The 16,630-nt window shown below is 33.7% G+C and overlaps 1 protein-coding gene across 2 annotated transcripts in view; it reads left to right on the plus strand.

The window, feature by feature from the left end:
• LOC110466740 (glutamate receptor 2-like) overlaps window positions 1–16,630 on the plus strand; it is a 45,653-nt gene that overhangs the window by 9,145 nt on the left and 19,878 nt on the right. For both annotated transcript variants that reach the window (XM_021523460.1, XM_021523462.1), the window contains exons 2-5: window positions 12,211–12,372; window positions 14,071–14,328; window positions 14,977–15,191; window positions 15,889–15,942. In XM_021523460.1, the coding sequence (XP_021379135.1) occupies window positions 12,211–12,372; window positions 14,071–14,328; window positions 14,977–15,191; window positions 15,889–15,942 (689 nt within the window). The remainder of the gene's footprint in view (window positions 1–12,210; window positions 12,373–14,070; window positions 14,329–14,976; window positions 15,192–15,888; window positions 15,943–16,630) is intronic.

Here is a 16,630-nt window from a genome sequence, read left to right on the forward strand (position 1 = left end):
CTTACCCCCCATCATTCAGACCTGGGCAAAGCGCTGTAGGTACCGAAGACAGTAGTACCACCAGTGTAACCAAAAAATCGATATGCACGGCTTCAGATCACGGCATAGGCGAGTCGTTTACCGAATTTGTCAAACAAGGATTTTCGTATAATGTACATGCATGTTCTCATGTAAAACAAGGACACTGAAAGCTTTCTGAGTTCATGATTTATATTACGCGTGATATATTTATATAACAGGGGTTGAATTTTTTCTTGTTTTCATTATGCCAGTAACCTTTATATCTAACGATAAAATCCTTTATGGTAAAGGGAATCACCAGGTTGAATTATATTTTTAACGTTGTCACTATTGTACATATTTTATCTAAGTCTTTTTTTCAAAGCAAATACAACCCATCAAAATCACATTAATGCGATTCATTTTGAATGTTTGAAAAGGGAAATTAGAAAACGAAATGCAGAGGTCGAAATCAGGGCCTTTACATCGCAATGCGTCACACTTTATCAATGATGCCATCCTGTTATCATAAACGAATATTTCAGAATGAGTGTCCAAAATTAATTTCCTCAAAGCCTACGGAAAGAAATTGAAATATGCATAAGTTGTTAGGGGAATTTACTTTGGTTGAGTTGTCGTCTATATAGAAGGGAGACTATTCCAGGTCGGAACTACTCGGAACTCTTCGTGTGTGATTATAACTTAGATAGTAGTACTATAGACGTACGTCTCTGGTGGTACTCTTTACCTTTAATTTCTTGTAATCTAGCTACATTCTGTAGCATACTACAATACATTTTTACTTCAGTATATCAGGTGAAAAAAACAGTACTTATCATTTAGATTGGTCGAGTGACACAGTGGATAACGCACTCGTCTTTCGCCAAGACGGCCGGGGTTTGATTTCCCGATGGGACGTCGTGAGGCATCAGTTGCCTACCCAACCACATATGTATTCTCTGGGTACTCCGTGGTTTCATTCTACATTGAACCTCCTGCACGCTACCATCCGGAACAACAAAAGTTGTTAGAATGTATTTTTTAATTTTAAATAAACACCATTTTTTTAATATATTTTTTTAAGAAATTGCTGCATTAACTAATATACTGTACTTGTACCGATACAATCTGATATCGAAATTTTGCTCTGCTATACACTGTAAAAATTGAATTGGAGTTGAATTTTTTCTTTGACAAACATTTAATTACATATAATACAATAAAATGTCGACAGCCGATGCTGATAAAAGTACACTAATAGATTTCTTCCGTACCATTTCTAATTGACAGACAATTTCGACACCTTGTAATGGGTATTGAAATTTCACCGAAACATTTTTAATCGAATGTACATCTTAGTAGAAAATAAAACTGTACACTAGACATTTCAATGACCCCCCCCCCCCCCCCCCCCCTCGTGTACGTGTAATATTTTTTATGGCGAATTTCCATTTTATCAATTCACGTTGGGTTTCAAAGTAATTTGATTTTTCTATTGAAAGTTTGACATTCAATATATACGTTTTGTATAATGTCGCTCATAGGTGGTTGCTGACAGCAAAAAAAGAAGTGTTAAGTGAAAATAAACGGACACCGCCGTTGGGAAATTATTTTGCACATGATGTAGCGCTATGCTCGTTCGTCGTGTTGAAAATCAATAAATTTGGTTAAAATTCCGCTGCCTCTATTTTATTCCTGGTACAAAACCCATTACCGTCTATTATGTTGAATGTAATTAGAGAGGCAACACAGGAGGAGGTCATCTCTACTGGCTTCAGAAGCGAATACTTGGTATTTGTTCAAACTCCATAGCACTTTAGATAACATCAGATACATCATACGCAATGTATGATAAAAAAAATCCTATACGCATAGAATCAAATCAATATTTTCATAATTGTGTTAAAACCGGAGTAACATTTTTGTATAATTTAGAGCAATCAACGGAAACAGAGTTTAGAATTCGAAGCTTGTGTATTGGTCAGCCATGATGTTTGGATCTTTTACAATGTTTAACCCCCGGTATGATGGTGCAGTCACTTATTCGTCGATTCTAGATTGATGAAAAGACAAAATATGTCATTTTTAAAATATCAATTTAAAGAACACTATCATACTTGTTTGTAACTTCGAAAGAAAAAAATGTATTTGTACCAGACTTTTAAAACAACTTTTTATATTATATCTAGATATTACATGTTTTCATTATAACGCGTTGTTATCAATGACGTCTTCACGCTGGATATTTATAGCCAAGTATAACTAGTAAGACTTCATGATGGAGAAACAACAATCTCTTAAAAAAAAAGAGTTTACATGCAACTGTCTGTCTTAAACTTCTAACGTAGATTTCTATAACAAGCATTTATTTCACTTTAATTTTTCTTAATTTTAAGTCATGTTGATATAATTACACTCTATGTTTTGCACTCAATATTGAACATTTTAGTTTTATATGCTATGATTTGCACTCTATTGTTTACACTCTATGTTTTACACTCTATGTTTATACTCTATGGTTTACACTTTGTTTTATACTATATAGTTACACTCTATGCCGTACACTTTGTTTTATACTCTATGGTTTACACTCTATGTTTATACTCTATTGTTTATACCATATGTTTTATAATCTATAGTATAGACTCCATGTTTTATACTCTATGGTTCAAACTCTTTGTTTATACTCTGTTGTTTACACTGTTTTATACTCTATGGTTACACTATATGGTTTACACTTTGTTTTATACTATAAGGTTACACTCTATGGTTTACACTCTATGTTTTGTACTTTATTGTTTACACTCCATGTTTTAGACTATACGTTACACTCTATGGTTTACACTCTGTTTTATACTATATGGTTTACACTCTATGTTTATACTCTATGGTTTACACTCTATGTTTTATACTCTATGATATAGACTCTATGTTTTATACTCTATGGTTCACACTCTTTGTTTATACTCTGTGGTTTACACTCTATGTTTTATACGGTTTGTTTTACACTTTATGTTTTATATAAGTTATGTTATATACTCTATTGTTTACACTCTATGTTTTGTACTCTATTGTTTACACTCCATGTTTTATACTTTATGGTTTATCCTCTGTTTTATACTCTATGGTTTACACCATATGGTTTATACTCTTCCGTTTACTCTCTCTTTTATACTCTATCGTTTACACTTTATAGTTTTACTCTATGGTTTGTATTCTATGGTTTACACCCTATGTTTTATACTATATGGTTTACGCTTTATGGTTTATACTCTATCGTTTGCACTCTGTGGTTTACACTTGATGTGTGGAGTTCCTCCGCAATACTGTAATTATTGTGTTGATTACAATTTTGACAGACTTTTCAAAATAACGTAATAAACCAGATTTTTGTTTTATTTTTTTTAACATTTATCTTAATATTTATCATATTTATGAGCTATTTAAAAAATTGTCATAATGACAATTCCAAACAGCTGCTTTATTTTTTCTAAATAGATTTTCCGCTAACATAGCTAAAATTAGCAACACACGAAAACTATTTTCTTACAGTGTCTGGTTTTAATGTGACTTTCGTTTTGAGAGTTGAATGTAAAACGGGAGATATAAAAATCACTGAACTCTGTCTCTACGTGGCTAACGATTGGGCGGCAGCATAGTGCAATTTATCACCATCTGACGGAGGCTGTTGATAACGACCAGGACCATTGTGTTGCCTAGGATACTCAGCATGTTCCATTCTGCTATGTCATATATAGATTAGGAAAGAATATCATTTCTATGGTTTTGATTTCTCCAAAGACCGCTTGTCTGTCAGCCCTGTTAGAATTGATCAGTGATAAGTCAAAGGTCGAGGTGCCAATTTCAGCTGTGAACAATGATTTCCTTTCCCATTATGAACCAGGATTATGCTGTGATATGAATCGCTAGGATTCACGTTTTTCTTTGTAAAAAAAGAATCCTTTTTGGATTGCATCGCATTATGACATTGGTGTATAACTCTTACTGTATCTCACTTAATCAAGATAAACATGTTCTTATTCTTTTCGTTAAATTAATTTAGTGAAAGTTAAATTACAACTTCCTGGTACTGTAGCTAAGTTTAAACATATCTATTGCCAAACGCTGACAAGAGATTAGATATAAGTTGATAACAACTTATTATCGCCTTCTTTCATCATATATTAACAACAGCAAGGTTGCAATGAAACCTGGCATATTGTTGAATTAAATAAAAAAATGATTTCAATAAATGTTGGTGGATTTAATGAATGTTTGCATACATCTAATACAAAGGTCCAGGGTAAGCTTTGGTATTCATATATAAAAAAAACTAATTTTGCAGCATATTTAACAGAATACGTCATACATTTGTAAAAAGTTGGCATTCTAAAAAGTGCGAAAAGGCATTTTCAGATGGATGTCCACAATTACTTGTGGAGCTATCTTTACATGTAAAAAAGGGGACTCCACTGGTTTCTCAGATTTGAATGCCAAAAATAAGCTTTCGATCTCCAAAAAAGGATAGATTAAGGTGTTGGTTTAATTGATGTTAGAAATTGTTTGCCTTGATCTAAAGAAACATCCTGATACAATAGACACCAGCTAATTACAACGAGAACGAAGTAAGGTTAAGAATATACCGGGTATAATTGTGATTACACCTGTATCTGTTTCTAATACCAAATTTTAAAGGCGAAATCACATGTGTGTATATTACGTTCGTCTTAAAAGATACAAAGTGTTAAACACTGCTGGTGGGTCATTTAGTCCCCGCAGCTTGCTGTGACCTTGATGGCCACAATTACCTCTTTTTAGTAGTGGCATGCCTCTTACTAGACATACTTTATAGCTTATTTAATTTCATGACTCCTCTAAGTTTTTTTTAATTCATATTTAAGTGATTCTACGCACCTGTCCATCCGTTTCAACTGTAGTTTAGATTATTTGGGTTTCGAAATTCTCGGCCCCTAGCATCATCGATGAGTCTTGGAAGGACGAAGCAGCTGTATGATGCAGTGTTTAATTAGCAAATGTTAAAGGTTCATAAAGGTTCAATTACATGTGTGTAACGTTTATCTGTCCACAACATATGTACATCATATATAGCAAAAATTGAAAGCTGTCAGTTGTATAACAAGATACCACTAGTCTAGTTGTGTTGCTATTATCGGCGATCACTTCCATTCTGATGTGTACAGGCATCATTTTGTGCTTCCGTCCGTGATTGGCACTCTGCAGAGCGTGTCTTGGATCCATAGTCTTATTTTCGTATTTTCGCTGGACGAGCGATTGTATCATGTTTCCGTTCTCGTCGTCCATAATGTAGCACACGGGGCGTGAAATAGCATTATATCTTTACCACCAGTGATACCCAAGTGTATGCATAGTAATTTGGCTATCTGCCTGAGCCTGCCTTCCATGTACTTTACAATACATCCCATGTCATTTATAGACGCTATGGTATGTTGACGTCATACACGAAAACATTTCCTATAAATATACGTTCTTCTTCCTCCTCCTCTTCTTCCTCTTCCCCGACTTTTTCTTCTACTACTTCTTCTTTTCTTCACCTTCTTCCCTCTTTTCTTCATTTATTTTCCTTCTTCTTTATCTTTTTTTTTTATATGCTTAACGGCCAATCAACGGCCAATCAATAAAGAAGGTGTCATTACAACGTCAGAAAATGTCAGTGAATAAATTATAAAAGAAATGGCTTCTGACAAACAAATGAAAAGATAAAAACATAAACGCCAATTGAATATATTGAATTTGATATGGTCATTTATATTTTCGGAACAGTTTTCAGATCGTATGGAATTGCATATACATTTACTGTTTTAAAAGAGATTTAAAATTTGCTATATTATTTAAAAAAAAAAAAAACTATTGTAGAAAATAAAACGTTCAGTCCATATGTCTAAGCAGTGATACTCAACGAGTTTATTTAAGACTGTAGTGCAGCAAAGTTTCTATTATTTCCTACTTTCTTGCTGCAGGCCGAGATTGAGTGCAATTTGTGTGAGTTTGTGTTATCTGGGACATTGACAGAATCCAACAAATGTCCAGACAAGTCTACAAAGCCAACTTCCCGTGTGTGCTTGTATTTGTCAGACTTAAATGGTGGTGGACTATATATCTCCTTGTCCTGCAAGATATGGATAATTAATTAAGCTCAAAGTATTGCCGACAACACAAAACAAATATATCACTGTAGTATAATAAAAATGTGGTCCCGTATACCGGGACATTTCCGCCTGGTCAATATTGCGTTCTTCGCCCATGCAATCAATAATCGCTCAATGTTAATGTCGCACTTTACATTTAATATATATGTTTATTATGCTGTTTATTTATATTCGATGTAATGATAAATTCGCAATCATTACGAAGGGCGAAAAAGGCTTAATTTAACAACAGCGAAAATTTCCCGGTGCAAAGTATTTCAGTAGTTCTAATTCTAGGACGACCATTGTATTGTGGCGATGTGGCATTGTGACATTTGCCATCGCTTTCAATAATTTATTAACGACTTATTATTTAATTTGCGTGCGTTTCGGAGAATAGCGCGTAATATTTGTCCTATTGGTACGTGAGGATCGTATTAGGGCGAGTAGTTCTTGCGATTTGGTATTGACCAATGAGGATGGAGCATGTGTTTGGGGTAGGACACGAGTGGTTGTTATTGTGTCATTCTAGCTTCGGACGTAGAAGGAACGTACAAGTTTTAAATCTGAATTGAATTTAAATTTATTTCATATAGAATGTAATGTACATTAATACAATGAGAATATATGGGAATCGTATTTATGTTGGATGTATAGAAATCCCAGCGAAACAAAAAACAAAAACTTGAAGCATAGACGGGCTGGTACACCTCCTGCTTCCGAAAGGAGTTCAGGTTGGGTGGCGCGATTGGTTTTTATAGATAAATAAAATTTGTCATAATTGTATGGAAACGTCTTTATCGCATCAAATGCAATTATGATAAATTCTATCGGCCGCGTAGCTACCTGCATATATCATGGTTGTTGTTTGTTTAATACGAGATGGAGTATATAGAGGACCTGTTATATAACTGTGATCATATAACAAATTGTATAGTAAGTTATTTTTGCTTTGTATTTTGTTTTCAAACAGGCAATATTGAAGTTCGGATCATTAATATCAGTATTTCCCTTATATAAGTTGTTAAAACCGTTTGCGTGTAACACTATGTCTTCTTAATAAACAACAGTTAGTTTTGAAAATCAGTGCATTATTTTCAGCATTAAGTTAGCTCTTTTATATGATTCTTTAATTTGTTTACATAACAAACACTGTTTTATGTCACGTTTTTTCCAAGATACAATAAGGAAAGATAGTAAGCTGTTCGCAGCCTCATGTAGGATTACAATGTTGTGCTTTATTGCAAATGGGAAAAATCAAACCAGTTCAGTTTTTCACTTCATTACTGTTTATGACTGTGGTGTATATAACCTGAGTGCTTCGCTCGTGACCAACCTACTGGATTAAGCTAGTATCGCCGGCATCACGGAGGCAATAACTCAAAGCACTTCACCATCTTCTGCTCAATTTCCTTAGCGTACAATGTAGTGTTCGACCTCTATTCCGAAACATTAACTTGCCTATCCGCAAATTGTAAGAGGACTCGTTTGTGCTCATTGGGAAACCAAACGCAATAACAAATGGCTTTCCTCGCAAACACGTAAGTCTTTAGGGGATTGCTTTCAGGCACCATGCTCAGTCTTCACAAACACACATTTGATCTAATAAGGGTTTGATATAAGCGGTAATGTACGTCTTTATCGCGCGAAATGTGTTTAAAATACGAAATTGCCTATTACGTTCAACATTGCTGTCCATTTTCAATATACAAAAGACACAGCAGGCTTCTCAAGAAGGCTAGACAAGTGACCCAAGCAGTCTGTCACTGTTGTGTGAACTTCAGCAGCGTTGTAACAGAGACTGTATATTCCTAGCTCCGTCCATCATACGCAGATGCCGTGGTTCAATTTCACAAGGGATTCGTTTGAAATCCCTCTATCATCTTATAACTTTCCATAGCCGCCTACTCTAACACATCAGCTGGAAATGAATTAAACTCGATAGGGTTGCATGCTAGACAGAACTTCCTATAATTTATTTTGGGAATCAATAGATTGTTATGTCAAATACACGATATGTCAGTCATGTTACTGACTGTATGCATATGACGTAAATAATTGGAAAATATTGAAAGATGACCGTAAGTCACACACTTATGTAATTATGCCTATGCAATTTGTAAATAGATACAGTATGCTGAAAATGAATTAAACTGTACATACAGCTGTTTCCTCTTTATATGACTCATTTATGGTAATTCTAGGGGCCGAAAATCCATAAACTACTGTTGAAACGGAGGAGAGGTGCGCAAACCCTCTTACTTATATGAAATTCACTTAAAATAGAGGAGCACAGGTTAATTTGAAATTAATAATGAAGTGTGTATGTAATGTACCATGTCAGTACGACATAGACATAAGAGTGGCTATCAAGCACATGTTTGTATAGTCATTTGTTCAAAATATCCAGATCTACTTTTATGCACGTTCATGATGACCTTCGTTTTTTCTGCAAACTGGTACAGACACAACTTTTTTTATTATTAAAATGTAAGTTGAATACATATATTGAGGGATAAGTCCATACTGACTACGCATACGTCATACGTAAATTGCAAGTTAAGATAATAACATGCCTTCGGAATACCTTAAGGATGTAGCATTTCTGAAAATTCTAAGACATGTCAAAATTATAGATGCTGGTTTATTACATAAAACGGCGTGTAACTATCTTACTTCTTGTATTGGTCTGTCAATCTTTGCCTTACTTTAGCTGAGATCATAATGAATAGTTCTCACATTGCAAGATGACAACTAACTGTCAATATTCTCACATTTCTATGACAACGCCAAGCAAGAGTATACTTTTAAGGCCTAACATATGCTTTAACTGATACGGCACAACGGTTGTTCTGTTGTTGATGATATGGTATGGACAACATTTTCATCCATCCTGCTGAATTTCTGTGGAAGCCGTAATCACCGTTTATCACCAAAGCACATATGATACTCCAGTGCAATCATTGAATTAAAACAGCAGGTCTAGGGAAGAAAGTTGTAATTTACCAAAAGAAAATAACGAGCGGACATTATCGATTTTCTCTCTCCTCTAAAATGAAATTATTTACACACAGAAGCTTCAAACGCGGTAATGGGGCTGGCTGCCACAGATATCCCCATAGATTGATCTGTAGGATAAACAGCTCGCTGAATTTGTTTGCACGAGTGCGACATCGATATCTAGATGCTGCTTGAATACCAAGACATTAAAGCAGTGTGTTTACAAGTGCTTTGGAGATCAAGATTACACAAATCAATTTGATGCTTGAGTGTAAGAATACATACAACAATATTTGCAAACACGTTGGTGATGAAGATTGTTTAAATAATTCTTTATATTGATAAATTATATTGTTATGCACTTGATTTATGTTAGCTTACGTTACACTTACAAAATGAAAATGATTGACACAAAAACGTTACAATTTCTCTGATATCATCATCTTACAGCAAAATGCTTCCAAAATTACATCAACCTATTGACAAAATTGAAAAACATACAGAGAATGTTATTTGGGGTTAAATGTACTTGCATAGTTCATCATATTTAGACTAGATACAAGTACTTGTAGGGGTGCTGAAGGTTTAGACCAAATAGTTTATGTAATCGGTTTCACCTCTGCTTTAAATGTAACATAAACTAGTAACACAACATTAGTTTTGTATAACAATTCATGAAATTAATCTGACAATGACCTAAATCATTTTGTGGACTCATAAATAGGTAAATGATAGTAATATGGAAAACAAAGGAGAATGTTTTGACGAAGAATAGAGATTACAGGCAATGGAACTCGTAGAAACATATTTCCGTGGAGAAGGATGCGCTACGGTTGTTTTATAGTGTTCGCTACCTCCGCTACACTGTGATTTGGAATTCGGCTTTTCGACCTAATTTATAAAGCTACATATATGTATGACAATCATTCTGACAGAAATCATTTTGCTCAATTGAAAAATAAAGACACAATAAATGATCACGCACATTCAGGTTAGAACTTATAGATAAAAAGTTTGGTTTCCAATGTACATAGTATTCATTTTTGTTTCATGAAGTAAACGTAAATATAGCAATTTAGAGGCAAATTATTTAGATCTTCTGAATAAATGAGAATAAACAGTTCCACTGTGTGCACTACACTTTGATTGTTATTTGATTAGTTGATTACTGTTCCCAACAGTAAAAATATATTGAGCCAGAAAGCAATAAAAAATAGCACGTACACAACTTAATACTCAACAAGAAACAAAATGGCAAGAAGTTAAAACCTGTATATAGAACACAACATAGTTCATTTTTGTATTGTATACAACATCTTGTTTTCGAGGTCTCTTATTTTGCAGATTTCAGGAGTAAATTGGATTAATTTGATATTCATTTTGGGATATATATTTTTACGAAAACGAAAATTAAGAGTAAAAATCCTATGGTACAAAGCAATATTACGTTGAATACTAAAAAAAAAATGAAAAAGATGGATTGTTAATAACAATGTTGTCCTATCAGGACCTTAATATTTTTCTCGAATCAGTCATAAATTGGTACATTCAATCAGTATATGAGACACGATCAACGAAGAAGTTACGCTTTTATATGAGTATAATATGTATGACGTTTCATGAGAGGAAGGCTTTTACTCTACAACTTTCTCTGATAGGGAGTTTTGAACTCACAATGCGTTAAACTGCGTCATGGTATTGTCAATATCATCTGACCATCTTCGTTGACAAGTCAGATGTTATATAACTGGCAAACATCAGGTTTGAAATTAGAATAAAAGCATTGCTTGGTTATTTGGCACTTTTACTGAAATATGCACACAGTGCAGGTTATTGTTAAGTGATTTTATAATCTAATAAAAGTGTTCTGTATTGTCTCTAAATAAAACTAAGATATAGATTCAAAATATGAGACAATATATATTTTTTAAACAAATGATGCGATATACTCTTTTGAGGTAATCCTTAATATGTTATTATATTATGATAAAGAATAAAATATTTTTACATTTTGCAGCATATGGGAATGTGTTTGTGTACTTCTTAAATGCTTAAATTGGATGCCTACATATCATACTCCAGTCTATTTCCATTACTGGCGCCAGCTTAAATGGTAGTTTATGTAATGACCAATATTATTCATTGTCGGTGTGTTACTCCTTTTAGCACCTTGAATGTGTATTGCTATGTATTCAGAGCAACTCAATTTGCTTCCAAAGCGGTCACATACTTGTTAATAGACAATATGACAAAACCATGTATGCGTCCATAGAACATACGTGGCTACAATGATGTTTTTGGTTAACATTGAGCACACCTTCAGTTTGAGGGTTTTTCCAAACCTCGGCCAAAGTATTCTATAAAACTAGTTATGGGCACAAGTTAGTTACAACATATTTCAGATAAAACAATCATAATATCCTTTGAAAATTGGGAATTGCTTAAAGAGTTTTTGGTAGTGAGTGTTTATTCCTCCTTAATATTATCTCATACAACTATTTAACAAACAGTTATCGATTATTTTCATTGCATATACTATATGAATATTGGAAATGCATTTATTTGATATATATTAAATTTGAGCGTTTATTCCGGTCTCAGTAAATTATGCCAACTGGAGTTTCGTAATCATCGATTATATTTTCGACATCAAATGTGTGCGCGTTAAAATATCTTGGTCATACTGAAAAAATAGGAACATTAGTATTAACAAAAATATCACCAGATTTAACTAAAATAAATCTAAATAATAAACATGCTTATATTTTTGTTATATTTGTCATTACCCTGGTTTCAACTTTGAGAACATGAAATTCCTTTCAATTAACATAAATTGACATGACGGATGCCATCGATTGAACAGAAGATGCTAAACAATCAGAAACAACTTATCTCCATGGACTTTTTCAAGGGTCTCCTATTTTCACTTTGTTCTTAGTTTGTTCCTGTTAATCGATTTTAAGTGTGAATTATAGTTTTGTTTACACTTAGGTATTTCCTTGTTATCTTGTTAATCGTTGAATGATATTCTTCTTTGTTTCAGCCGTCATCCAACACACCGAATCGGAAGACTTTAACGAACTACAGACCGCCCTGGAGTATACAGTGAGATCCATCAATGAGCGCAACTTAAATTCGAATGTGTCGTTTGATGGAACCAAGATCGAAGTGGATCTGAGAGACAGTTACGCTGTCTTGCAAAAATGTACGGGAAGCAAGTAAACTAAATATTTCATTTGAAATTAATTTCTGTTAATTCTAGCAAAAGAGTCAAAAGAAAAGTACTTGATAAGCATACATGTAAGATCCCAAATGTCAAATGCTGTTTTCAAATGTCAGAGTATTTTGACTGGTATAATTCCGCGCCTATATAACTTAAACATTCCATACGAATTGTCATTGCGTTTTAGATTCCGAAGTTTAGTAGTGTTTGAATTGAAGACAACTTTCAATTTAACTAAACGGGTCACAATAAAAGTATATCCTCAAAAGGCAATTCAGTTATACTGAACTATAGTCTTGTTCCGGATGGAACTCCTATGGGACGTGTACTTTAAGATATAAATTATAAGTAAACGTTCACATGATTTGTTCGTTGGGTACTCTGGTGTTTCTGCTATTGTTAGTTTTTGTCCGCCTATGACTCACTTCTCTATTAAATCTAGTAGGTCTTGGTTAGGTAAAGCATTCATAGGGGAGCAAAGCAGACGCATACTCTTCGTCAATTATTGGAAGCTTTTATTTATTATAGTAAGAATTCCCTCGAGTATTCTGGAGTTTACCAAAGTTAACATTAACCAGTCCTTTTGTCGGGGTATTTGGCATTTTTTATGGTTGATGTTGTTGTACCGGGCGCTTCGCTTTTCAGCACTACTAGGAGTCATAAAATGTTGAACGTACACCCTTAGAATCAATAGTCTGGAACTGTTCCAAAATATCAGTGGAATCCCAAAATCACGTGTCCCAATAGTCCTCGACTTCACTGAATAACCTCAAAATAACGGGGAGATAAGACAATATGTATGAGGAATTAGACATTTCAATATTATGTAAGGTTTTAGGCATGTAATAGATCAACTGTTCAAACCCCATATTTGTGTATGGTTTTATATACAACGAAAACTAAGGATACACATTACAATGTAGCATAGTAATTACATATTTGATTTCAATTTATAACTGTCTAACTTATAGGAATTATAACTCATCATTATGCCAATATTCCTAAAATCACTTAAGTAATGGATAAAACATTAACAGTTTAATGGCACTTGGCGTGGTAAGTGGGACTTTATACTGATTTAGGGGTTACATCTTCAGATACGCTCGTTAATATTCAACAGTAGCGATCGATGAATATTGTTTGGCAACATACGTGTATCATGCGTATATTATTGAGGGAACAGTAAGTTAATCACATAGATGTACGTTTCACCTATATGACTTAAATGTTAGGCCAAGATATATATAAATATTAGATGACGCATATTTTTTCCCAACATCCTCATATGTTGCTTCATAATCACGTGGTGGTTTGCGATTTGTGATATTGACTCTGGTGTTACAATTTTTAGAAACAGTTGGTAAATACTTTGTTGAAAGATTTAAACACTATTTAGTATTTAATATTACAATGACGTTTTCGTCTATATGTGGTTATATGGACCTGATTAAATGATAGATATATATACATGTGTACTCTACCCTAATCGACAGTTGGTCAATATCAGTAAACCAGCCTTCGATCATCTGGTATACGATTTACAGGCTTGTTTGGAGTGTACATAAAACTTGCCATATTTAAATCTGTGACTAAGTGTTATTTAATTTACACCGAAAGTTTTTTTCACCTTAATAAACACTACTGTTAGTTATACCTTACATTATTGTTGCCCTGTTTCAGTATGTCAGACGATCGAGAAGAAGCCTGTACATGCTATTGTTATCCTTGGTCCTGAGTCGAGTCAAGATATTGTTCGATCCTTGGTCCAAAACGAGAATGTGATGCTTCCTTTATTTCTGCCGACGGCCCTTGGTAACACCTCTAGTACAGAACAGCGTTACCAGATCAACATGATGCCGTCCTACATACTAGCCATAATGGACATAGCACGTTTCTACGGATGGGATATGCTCTACTATATTTTTGACTCCGACGAAGGTATATATTGATTAAAAACCTTGAATATTTATTATAAATTATTATTTAATTCACCAATTTCAAAACTACTCAATAAATGTACTTGTGAAGATTTACTTTGTGTTTTCCGATTGGTTTGATGATAGTTACCTTCCTGTTGTTGTTGAAATTACTTTTCGTTTCGGCTATGATGACCATGTTTACTTTCTGCGTTGAAGTATAGAATTTTTCTTTTATAAACCTGCAAAATTATTTCAGCAAATCGAAACAAAGTACATCCTTTTCCTCCAGTGTAACAACACAATTGTTTCGATCTCATGTTGCAAGTCAAAACTGCTCCATATATATAAACAATTGTCAATTAAGGTGAGGATTTATATCTTTTTAATAACGACAAATTTCTTAAAAAATTCTAAAAACTGTAAATCAACTAATTATTCAGAGCAAATATTCTCGGGTTACTTCGCAATGAGACCAATTTGAAATTTAAAATTTCTAGAAAAGAATAATTAGATACATAATTAATATCAATTTTGCTTTAATAATTTTACTTGAATATTATGGTTGTTGCATATAAAAGATACAGGCATTAGTTCGCGAAATAAAGTATAAGCAAACACATTCATTCACAGCATAAGAAGATGCTTTTGTTTCTAATTTTAACTAAAGGGTTGCAGCGTCTTCAAAACCTGTACGGTGTTGCCGAAGGCCTAAGTAAAACCCTCCGATTTACCATCCGACCACGTCGTATAACAAATGTATCAGATTGTTACGAGTTACTGAGATCGCTGGATAGGGCGGACGCTGAATTGGAGGTTGCAATGGCCAAGAGAATTGTCCTAGACCTGTCGTCAAAACAAGCTTATAATAAAACCCTAGAACAGGTATAATCTGACCATAATCTCTTTTATTGTATTTTTAACGCTAAATGTAAAACAGCGTTATCTTACAATGTACATACTGCATGGTTTAAGTCAGCATATTTACAAGAACTTTCTTGAATAATTATAATATAACATACTGCATCTTCTCTTAATATTTTCATTTTGGGAAATTGGATTAACTTACATGTAAGTGTCTTGTATTACCACATAATAAAACAATACGCCAATGCATATAACTGAATCAGTAATAAAATACCGTGAAAGAGAAAGGTTTTGCACGTTAAAATGTTCGCGTTGTGACCCTTTAACTTGATACAAATGTTCGTGTTAGTTATAGTTCTGAATTTTAAATATTCTAACTACAAATAAATAATCGGGTGTGATTATTTTCGCGCTTATTTATTCAAAGCGAATATTTTCACAACGCGAAAATTGTCCACCTTTGCAGTATATGATGTCGGTGACTATAGAGAAATGCTTATTTGTTCAAGGTTAAACGGCTCGTCAAAACAAAAAAGTTGGTTTAGAGCCATGATCTAGTGGAGGGATGAGAGAAGAGACAATAACTCCTGAAATAAAACTAAAGGAAATAAGATCAAAGACAACTCAAAGTAAAATCGTACAGCTAACCTGTTGCAAGCGTTGAAATTCCAACTAGCTCTGTTGAAAGCATAGTTGTTGTTAATGTATTTTTCAGATTATAAACGTTGGAATGAATAGAGATTCTTACCACTATATAATAGGCGGGTTGGTAAGTATAACATATTTGTATTCATTATCGTAATTCTATAACCTTATGTATTTTTTATTAAAATTAAATCCATTGGAATTTCATAAATGTACACAGAAATTTAATATGATAACGTATTATATCATAACCGTTTATTGAGAATCAAAGAAATGTTAAAGCCTAGCAAACTGATACGAGAATAAACGATATTTACTGTAAAACGTAAAACGTGTTACATTGTTAAAATAACTTTATTTATTCTGCATAGAATTTGCAGTCTTTATACGCTTTTGTTATCATAACATGCTACAAAATTTGTATACGTGTATAAGCATTGAACTGTATTCAGTTTCATTCTTACCATATTGATATCACTGGTAACACAAGACCATTTCACGAAGCGTAGATTTTAACAGACGTCAGTACAATGTTAGAAACATAATTCACGTGTTTAGTCAATGTTTTCGGTTTTGAGACGACACTATTCATTCAGAATGTATGGTTTGAACTGTGTCACAGATAGGTAGACATACAGATAGACAGAAAGACAGATAGACAGAAAGACAGATGGACAGAAAGACATACAGACAGGTAGACAGACAGAAAGACACACAGACAGATAGACAGAAAGACATACAGACAGGTAGACAGACAGAATGACATACAGACAGATAGACAGAAACACATACAGGTAGACAGACAGAAAGAC

Source organism: Mizuhopecten yessoensis, unplaced genomic scaffold (genome assembly GCF_002113885.1).
Source record: "Mizuhopecten yessoensis strain PY_sf001 unplaced genomic scaffold, ASM211388v2 scaffold11143, whole genome shotgun sequence".
NCBI lineage: Eukaryota > Metazoa > Mollusca > Bivalvia > Pectinida > Pectinidae > Mizuhopecten > Mizuhopecten yessoensis.